General features: G+C 42.1%; 1 protein-coding gene across 1 annotated transcript in view; it reads left to right on the top strand.

Annotated features, from left to right (window-relative positions):
- Positions 1 to 10,413, top strand: part of BLNK (B cell linker) — a 100,162-nt gene that overhangs the window by 7,154 nt on the left and 82,595 nt on the right. The window contains exon 2 of the mRNA XM_087702257.1: positions 1,796 to 1,858. Within this exon, the coding sequence (XP_087558383.1) occupies positions 1,796 to 1,858 (63 nt within the window). The remainder of the gene's footprint in view (positions 1 to 1,795; positions 1,859 to 10,413) is intronic.

A 10,413-nucleotide genomic window follows, 5' to 3' on the forward strand; every position in this document is an offset into this window, starting at 1 on the left:
TTGCGGAAGGCCTGGAGGGTGGTGAGGGTTCGAATCTCCACGGGGAGTTCGTTCCAGAGGGTCGGAGCAGCCACAGAGAAGGCTCTCCTCCGGGTAGTCGCCAGTCGACACTGGCCGGCGGATGGGATTCGGAGGAGGCCTAATCTGTGGGATGCTGAACAAAAAGGCTACCATAACAAGTCCATTGACCAAGAGGTAAACTATTAAGGTTGCTACCTTCCTTTCTCTCTGCCTCTTTCACTCCAAAATACTATCAATACTTTACTATTTTTTTAGACAAGGATGGGGCACTTCAAAAACAAAAAAAACACTTTACTGCAGCCAAGGAGCCTTTATATGTACTAAGAATAACAGGGGATATATCTTTCAGTACAAAAGATGATACACCTGCCACTTTGCATTATGCTAACCCATCCTTGCTTCCTGGCCTTTAAAAAAAGATGTATTTTGTTCAAATTAAATGAGTCATAGAGACTGGCAGACCCCCCAGAGGAAGTGTTTGGGGACATTCTGGTTCCCGTTGAAATCTCAAAGCTCAGATGTGGTATATGTGGCGTCTTATATGTGAATCCAGTCCACTTGGAGTTAGTCCACAAGCCATAGTTAAGGAAATAGCTGGTAAAATGTGCTATCTCAACAAATCCAAAAGGCTGAATCTAGGAGGTAGGGAGGTAGGTTCATTGGTTCGTTCATTCATTCTGTGACATCAAGTTATTTTTACTCCTAGCATTATTTTTGCTCCTAAAGAGCCGAGGTGGTGCAGTGGTTAGGGTGCAGTACTGCAGGCCACTTCAGATGACTGTTATCTGCAGTTCAGCGGTTCTAATCTCACCGGCTCAAGGTTGACTCAGCCTTCCATCCTTCCAAGGTGGGTGAAATGAGGACCGGGATTGTTGGGGGCGATATGCTGACTCTGTAAACCGCTTAGAGAGGGCTGAAAGCCCTATGAAGCGGTATATAAGTCTGCTATTGCTATTGCTAGATAGATGATAGGTAGAAAAAGAGAGAGAGAGAGATGTAGGTAGGTAGGTAGAGATTACATAGATAGATCATAGATTGATAAATCGATAGATTGATCAATAGATAGGTGATAGATAGATAGATAGATAGATAGATAGATAGATAGATAGATAGATAGATAGATAGATAGATAGATAGATGATAGATAGATGATAGATAGATAGATAGATAGATAGATGATAGATAGATAGATAGATAGATAGATAGATAGATAGATAGATAGATAGATAGATAGATAGATTGATAGATTGATAGATAGACAGAGAGCCGAGGTGGCACAGTGGTTAGGGTGCAGTACTGCAGGCCACATCTGCAGTTCGGCGGTTCAAATCTCACCGGCTCAGGGTTGACTCAGCCTTCCATCCTTCTGAGGTGGGTGAAATGAGGACCCGGATTGTTGTTGGGGGCGATATGCTGACTCTGTAAACCGCTTAGAGAGGGCTGGAAGCCCCATGAAGCGGTATATAAGTCTAACTGCTATTGCTATTGCTAGCAACCACATAAGTAGATAGAAGATACACAGAGTTATTATACAGAGACTTCTAAAAGTTCAAGCTATGAGCAGATTGTCAATGCAAATAACCCATCATAGTATTTTACATCAGTATCAACAGGATAACTTCATGACACATTTTTCATCACTGGACCTATTGGTTCCTCCAACCCTCACTCTGTGTATGTTCATGGAAGGCAATATTGTTGTCCCAAGTGTTTCATTTAAAAAAATATAAATTGCAGAATGTATATCATCTTCTCTCCTTCCTTTTTTTTCCAGTGTGGGATGCATGACTGTGCCAGAATAGTGGAAAAATTAAATATAGACGGAGTTCGGTTTTTGGTAAGTTATTTTAAATGTTTCCATTTAAAAAAATGTAGATCATGCATATGTAGAATAATTGTACCAATATGTATAAAATGGGCAATGTTTCTGCACTGTGCATCTAATAAGACAATATGACACAGCCAAAACATTTCATATGAGAGCAATATAAACCAGAGGTGGGTAGAGTGCAGTACTGCAGGCCACTTCAGCTGACTGCAGTTCTGCAGTTCGGCGGTTCAAATCTCACCGGCTCAAGGTTGACTCAGCCTTCCATCCTTCCGAGGTGGGTGAAATGAGGACCCAGACTGTGGGGGCAATAATGCTGACTCTGTCAACCGCTTAGAGAGGGCTGAAAGCCCTATGAAGCGGTATATAAGTCTAACTGCTATTGCTATTGCTATTTATATCTGTCCACAACATCCCAGCTGCCCTTCAAGGCTGGAATTGATCATCTTCACCCCTTTTCTCTTCCATTTGCCGTCTCACACCAGCACAAGTGCTTCCTTATCAATTGCCAGTAAGATAAAACAATATTCGTGTGAAATGGGATCTGCAGCCAGAAAGATATAAGGAGAAAGAAAAAATATCCCTGGCCATGCAAACTTCTGGGAGTTTCAATTCTATCTTGTTTGAAGGGTATGGAAGTTTGTTTAAAGCAATTTCTGGTTAGCCTGGTTTTCAGATTTGATAGAGAGGTTTTGTCGAAACCCAGAATATTCTTGGTAGACATTGGAGTTAATCGTTGGCCAATCTTCTTTAGGTCTACAATTCTTAATCTGTTTAAGCTAGCAGAATTCGGCGATACTTCTGAATAGACATGTACAGAGTACGTTTGTGCTTCTAAGATTTTGAACTGAACAAAAACAGACACAGAACATATACTCTATGCATGGAAAGACTAACACAGTGTTTCTCAACCTTGGCGACTTTAAGTCCTGTGGACTTCAATTCCCAGAATTCCCCAGCCAGCTGGGTGCAGTACTGCAGGCCACTTCAGCTGACTGCTAAGCTGCAGTTCGGCGGTTCAAATCTCACCGGCTCAGGGTTGACTCAGCCTTCCATCCTTCCGAGGTGGGTGAAATGAGGACCCAGACTGTGGGGGGCGATATGCTGACTCTGTAAACCGCTTAGAGAGGGCTGAAAGCCCTATGAAGTGGTATATAAGTCTAACTGCTATTGCTATCTCTAGCGGAGGGTGTTTTAATTAAACATTCTATCTTCTGAAGCAGCAATCTGTCATTTGAAAGGGAGCATAAAATGGATCTGATTTACATCAATCTGCGCGTCCATAATGTTTGACCCTAATTGGAGAAGGCGAACTTAGATTATTTGTTTTTTATCTTCCTTCTAGTAGTTTTAAGATGAGTCTTATTTTCCACACACACACACACACCCATTTATAAAAGCCTCTCTTAAAATCAGTTCCGAGAGAGTTTTGCACAATGACCTGATCTTTCGTATTTTGCAGCCCGGAGCTAATTTGACAGGCTGTCAAGCTTATTCTCTTTTTGAACAGGGGAAGAAGAAAAAAACCTAGAGAATGCTCTTATGTGAATCTAAAATGATTCCCAAAGGCAACAAGAACCAAGATGCCAAAAAAAGAGTTGTTTTCAAAATTCTGTAATGAGCTTTTACTCGTCAAGTGTGGGACTGAAACGAAACCAGGAAATAGTGAAGGCAATAAAGCTAGATGCCTTTGGGATCTGCAGAATATGGGGGTTCCTGGATCCCCTCCTGGCCCATGCTTTCACAGTAAAAAAAACAACATAATCTCTCTAGGATTCATTCTTAAAGAAGGAAAGAAGGGTATCAGGATCATGGCGGCCAACTTTAAACAAAGAGTTTTCAGAGTCTTCTGTAACAAGGTTTATTGAAAGGGAATGGAATGAGGTTGAAGAAATCTCAAAAACTGGACTCCTTTCGCTTTAAGTAGCATATTTTATCTCTTAGCTTCTTAAAGCAGAGACTGTCTTCATTTTTAACTGTTGGAAGAAATGTCCTTCTGGGTTCGGCTCCAAGTGGGGGAAAAGACACTGGAGACATGGAGGCTGCTTGGAAAGATGGTTTATTGTTGGACGGGCCACATGGCTTCAGCCCTGAACAGAAAAGGTGACCACATGATTCAATGTTGGTGGAGAAGAAGAGAAGGGCTGAGGGAGGGGCTTGCTAGGCTTTTTATACCCTGTTTAGTCCCACCTCTCTGTTTCCTGTTCCTGTGTAAGAAATGTATTCTGACTGGTTGTCAGACTCCCATGGTGCCATGCAGGGGGCTACTCTCTAGGCTGTGATGAGTTCTCAGATGCCTTGTGGTCAGTTGAGTATATTATCATGCCTTTCTGTAGCTGCTGGTGAAGTCTTTATTATGTAAAGTGGGCTAGCCTGGCCATCTCAATGGCCCATTAACTGGGGATGGGCAGGAAGCTACAGGCAACTATTCTGTCTTTTAAAACATGCTTCTTTCTTTTCACATCCAGAGAAACATTCTGCCTTTGCAATATTTCCTAGGATATTTCATTTTTGTTTTCCCCGGGAGAGGTCTGGATGATAACTTCCCACATAACTAACAGCTTCTCTGTGAACCTTGAGGAGGTCATTCTTTCCTTGGGTAGCTGAGGAATGTGCAGGTAGTTAAGACATGGATTCTGAAGTCATAAACACACAACGACTAAGGCTGTGGATGACAGAGAAGCCTCTGTGGCTGCTGCACCACTTCCTTTCCTGCTACTGCTTCCAAATTAGCCATTGCTTAAATTAGTAGCGACATTGGTGTGTGACCTATCTCCTGTTTCTCAGAAGGAAATTTCAAGGTGACTGAAGAGAGGAGGGGAAATCCTTATACAGCTCTGGCCCGTTGCTGAGGTGATAGTAACAAAAAAGGAAAGAAAAATTCCTCTCTCAGAAGAAGAAAAGAAATGAAGGACAGCAATGCAGACCAATTGTGATCAGTGAGGTGTAGAATATTAGAGTAAAGGGTTTCTGGAAAGAGAGAAAGAGGGTATCAGGAGAAACGCATAGCTGGCAGGGCACCGTCCGTTCTCGGGTGTACAACGCAAAGTACAGATTATTCTAATGGAAATCAAGAAGGTGTGGCCATAAATTATCCATGACTGATTACATTTTTTTATTGAAACAGTTGTCAAAAACTTTAGAAACACACGTAAATTTATGAGAAGCTATTATCTGTGCTGCTGCTTTGTTCTACTTTCTTATTTTTATTGATATTTTCCTTTCCTTTGTTCTGTTGAAATAAAGGGGAGGGAGGGAAGGAAGGAAGGAAGGAAGGAGAGAGAGAGAGAGAGAGAGAGAAAGAGAGAGAAAGAGAGAGAAAGGAAGGAAGGAAGGAAGGGGAAAAGGAAGGAAAGAAAGAGAAAGAAAGAAAGAGAAAGAAAGAAAGAAAGAGGAAAAGAAAGAAAGGAAAGAAAGAAAGAGAAAATAAGAGAAAGAAAGAGAAAGAAAGAAGAAAAGGAAGGAATGAAAGAAAGAAAGAGAAAAAAGAGAAAGAAAGAAAGAAAGAGGAAAAGGAAGAAAGGAAAGAAAGAGAAAGAAAGAGAAAGAAAGAAAGAGAAAGAAAGAAAGAGAAAGAAAGAAAGAAAGAAAGAAAGAGGAAAAGGAAGAAAGAAAGAAAGAAAGAAAGAAAGAAAGAAAGAAAGAAAGAAAAAAGGAAGGAAAGAAAGAGAAAGAAAGAGAAAGAGAAAGCAAGCAAGCAAGAAAGAAAGAAAGAAAGAAAGAAAGAAAGAGGAAAAGGAAGGAAGGAAAGAAAGAAAGAGAAAGAAAGAAAGAAAGAAGGAAGGAAGGAAGGAAAGAAAGAAAGAGGAAAAGGAAGAAAGGAAAGAAAGAAAGAAAGAAAGAGAAAGAAAGAAAGAAAGAAGGAAAGAAAAAAAGAGGAAAAAGAAGGAAGGAAAGAAAGAGAAAGAAAGAAAGAAAGAAAGAAAGAAAGAAAGAAAGAAAGAAAGAAAGAAAGAAAGAAAGAAAGAAAGAAAAGAACGGAATTCTGAATTATTCTTAGGAGTTTCTAGAACTAAGTTTACAAAGAGGAGAAAAAAATCGAAGTGACTTTTTTGCTGTCTTCTGACATGTTGGCAAGTGGGGTTAAAACATTGGCTGACTCAATGGGTAGGGATTCCCACCCCCTTATCCTCTGCCATAAAAAGCGGGGAAATACAAAAAACATAAAGAAGCCCTATGTTTAATTATTGCCTTGCTGCCAGGAAGGGTATAATGGATATATATATATATATATGGGTTGTCAAGCTGTTGCTTCAGTGCTCCTTCTAAATAAATAAAAAAATAAAGTATTCAGCATCCATAATGCTTCTCCCCTAGAAAGAAGCCAGGCTGTTAATGCTCGCTGGATGTTAGCAGTGTCAACTGTGGCCTCATTAATGAAGTCGAAACAGGGCAGTTGCTGCTGAAGGAAAAAGCAATTTCGTACGATTCCAAGTTGCTTCAATACAAGCTCAGAGATGATTGGTGAATGGCTAGCATTCATCCCAGCCTTATTCTTTTATCTGAAAGCTTTCCGGATTATTTGAAGCATTATTATCCATTATGGAACTCTTTTTTTTTTATAAAGCATTCAGGCAAAAAAAAATATGTCATCTCTCACAAATCCTTTTCTCTCCCCCCCAAGAAAGTCATAGAGGAAACTAAGAGGAAACTAACAAGCCAAGTCAGTAACAAGCTTTTGAAAGAACAGAGCACAAAAAGATATATTATAAAGCTGGGATGAACTTTCTTTCACAGCCGAAGATATTTGTGCTCCTCGGCAATCACTCGTTAATGGCACGGAAGTATACAGTGCAAAAGGATAAAAAATAGAACGCTTATTTATTGCTAATTGGCAGACAAAGAGGGTGAGTCATTGATATGCCTGCGTCCCCTGCAGGGGTGGGTTTCAAAAATTGTTGGAACCTACTCTGTGGGTGTGGCCTCCTTTGTGGGGGTGGCTTGCCACCCGTGTGACCGGATGGGAGTGGCTTGCTGCCCATGTGACCGGATGGAAGTGGCTTGCTGCCCATGTGACTGGATGGGAGTGGCTTGTTGCCCATGTGACCGGATGGGAGTGGCTTGCCGCCCATGTGACTGGATGGGAGTGGTTTGCCACCCATGTGACTGGATGGGAGTGGCTTGCTGGCCATGTGACTGGATGGGAGTGGCTTGTTGCCCGTGTGACCGGATGGGAGTGACTTGCTGCCCATGTGACCGGATGGAAGTGGCTTGCTGGCCATGTGACTGGATGGGAGTGGCTTGCCACCCATGGGACCGGCTATAAAATTATGAATTAGTACTTAGGTCGGTCCAAGTAGCTATTCAGAAGCTAGCGGTTAGAAGCAATCGTAAAGCAAGATGTGGAATTAAAACCAGAAATATTTTGTTGGCTATTTGAAAGGGAGTATAATATACATTTAATTTTACACATGTTAGCAGCTGCTGGAATTGTGTTTGCACAAGAGTGGAAAAACAGAGATATGTAAATGAATAAATATTACAATGTGGCGGGAATAAATAAATTGACAATTAAAATGGTTAAATGCAGCACTGCAGGCTACTGCTAGATCAGCAGGTCAGCGGTTCAAATCTCACCGGCTCAGGGTTGACTCAGCCTTCCATCCTTCCGAGGTGGGTAAAATGAGGACCCAGATTGTTGGGGGCAATATGCTGACTCTCTGTAAACCGCTTAGAGAGGCCTGAAAGCCCTATGAAGCGGTATATAAGTCTACTGCTATTGCTATTGCTATTGCTATTTGAATACTTTTTCACGTGGGATTGGTTTTAGCAATTGCCAGCTAACGGAAACAGAAATTAGAAATCCAAAAAGTATGAAAGAAAACACCAATTATGTAAGGAAAGGTCCCTAAAATGTATAAGGAAATATTACTAGATCATTATTAATGTGTAGATAACTGTGGGACATTACACACCCAGCCAGTGGTGGGTTTCAAAAAAAAAATTGGAGCCTCTTCTGTAGGTGTGGCCTGCTTTCCGGGTCCACTGGTGGAACCTCTTCTAACCGGTCCGGTAGATTTGACAAACCGGTTCTACCGGATAGGTGCGAACTGGTAGGAACCCACCTCTGATCCTCTGTGACTAAAGCTATTACTAAACTGTAATAATCAGGACAAGGACGGGGTCAAAGTCGATTTCATTGAGGGGTTGTGTTTGACCTCGAAGGGCCAGGTGGGCTGGGGCATGGCAAGGAAGGGTATGGCCATGTTCGGTGTGACATTTCGGCAGCACCTGTGGTGGCCAACTGCTAAGGCAGGATTTCCCTAAGACCCTCCCTCACTCTCGTTAAAATCTTCCTTCCTCCCTCCCTTTTCTTCTTTTTCCTTCCCTCTTCATTCTCCTTTCTTCTTCCTTCCCCTCTTTCCTTATTTTTCCTTCCTTGCACTCTTCCCATCTTCCCTTCTTTTTCTTTGTCTTTCCTTCCTAGAGAGCCGAGATGGCGCAGTGGTTAGGGTGCAGCACTGCAGGCCACTTCAGCTGACTGCTATCTGCAGTTCGGCGGTTCTAATCTCACCGGCTCAAGGTTGACTCAGCCTTCCATCCTTCCGAGGTGGGTGAAATGAGGACCCAGACTGTGGGGGCGATATGCTGACTCTGTAAACCGCTTAGAGAGGCCTGAAAGCCCTATGAAGCGGTATATAAGTCTACTGCTATTGCTATTGCTATTGCTATTTGAATACTTTTTCACGTGGGATTGGTTTTAGCAATTGCCAGCTAACGGAAACAGAAATTAGAAATCCAAAAAGTATGAAAGAAAACACCAATTATGTAAGGAAAGGTCCCTAAAATGTATAAGGAAATATTACTAGATCATTATTAATGTGTAGATAACTGTGGGACATTACACACCCAGCCAGTGGTGGGTTTCAAAAAAAAAATTGGAGCCTCTTCTGTAGGTGTGGCCTGCTTTCCGGGTCCACTGGTGGAACCTCTTCTAACCGGTCCGGTAGATTTGACAAACCGGTTCTACCGGATAGGTGCGAACTGGTAGGAACCCACCTCTGATCCTCTGTGACTAAAGCTATTACTAAACTGTAATAATCAGGACAAGGACGGGGTCAAAGTCGATTTCATTGAGGGGTTGTGTTTGACCTCGAAGGGCCAGGTGGGCTGGGGCATGGCAAGGAAGGGTATGGCCATGTTCGGTGTGACATTTCGGCAGCACCTGTGGTGGCCAACTGCTAAGGCAGGATTTCCCTAAGACCCTCCCTCACTCTCGTTAAAATCTTCCTTCCTCCCTCCCTTTTCTTCTTTTTCCTTCCCTCTTCATTCTCCTTTCTTCTTCCTTCCCCTCTTTCCTTATTTTTCCTTCCTTGCACTCTTCCCATCTTCCCTTCTTTTTCTTTGTCTTTCCTTCCTAGAGAGCCGAGATGGCGCAGTGGTTAGGGTGCAGCACTGCAGGCCACTTCAGCTGACTGCTATCTGCAGTTCGGCGGTTCTAATCTCACCGGCTCAAGGTTGACTCAGCCTTCCATCCTTCCGAGGTGGGTGAAATGAGGACCTAGACTGTTGGGGGCGATATGCTGCACCCTAACCACTGCGTCACCTCGGCTCTTGACTTAAACCCACCCTATTTGTGCAGGGAACAAAACTATAAGATTATTTGCATTCCTACTGCTAAAATGTTCCTGACACGTCAACCGAAATTAAACATTTCAGAACCAAGTTCTGATTTATCATCGGATGAGCTGTGAGTTTCAAAACAAACACACACAAAAAAATATAAGCAACTCCCATTTAACATTAAATATGGATTAAAAGAGCCGTAGCTCTTTGATGTCTTGTTCTTTTATTCCGAAAGTTTATAGCTATGAATTCTGGGGAGATAGAACAGGCTTTTATACGGCTCGGAGGAATACACTGAGTCATGCCATCCTCGTTTTCTTTATTATTTAGCAATTACCCACTATTAAGCCATCATCCAATAAAAAGACTCTGACAGATCTCCACAAAATAGTGGAGATCATGGTTTTCCCAGCTGTGATATATGGCTGTAAAGAACTGGAGGAAAGTGGATCCCTTTGGACTTTAACGCTGAAAAATATTGCTGAGAATATATTTTGGATCAGAGAGTAACTGGCTGCTCGCACTGAAAGTGCTAATAGAGAAATTGAAGCTTAAATATTACGGACATAAAATGAAAAGGTCAGAGCCATTGAAGAAGACGTCGATGCTTGGAAAACTTGAAGGCAACTAGAAAAAGAGGCTGACAGAAGGCGAACAGGCTATCAGTGATAGATTTAAACGTCAGCAGTATTTTAGACAAGAAAGAGAAAGGTTTATTGGCAGAGAGGCCTGGCAAAATAAAATTCCATTGAGTCAGGAAAAATCAAAAGCAACTGAACAACGGTGAGTCAAACTTAATCAAAGATTTTTAACAGAGGCTGGAGGTTTGTTGTTTTTTTTTACTGCTTATATAAAACTTTTTTTTCTCACATATTCAAAAATGATAGCAATAGCAGTAGCAATAGCAGTTAGATGGAGCCGAGGTGGCGCAGTGGTTAAATGCAGCACTGCAGGCTACTTCAGCTGACTGCAGTTCTGCAGTTCGGCTGTTCAAATCC

Source organism: Thamnophis sirtalis, unplaced genomic scaffold (assembly GCF_051295495.1).
Source record: "Thamnophis sirtalis isolate CommonGarterSnake01/CBP01778 unplaced genomic scaffold, rThaSir2_p1.2 scaffold_15, whole genome shotgun sequence".
In the NCBI taxonomy this organism is placed as follows: domain Eukaryota; kingdom Metazoa; phylum Chordata; class Lepidosauria; order Squamata; family Natricidae; genus Thamnophis; species Thamnophis sirtalis.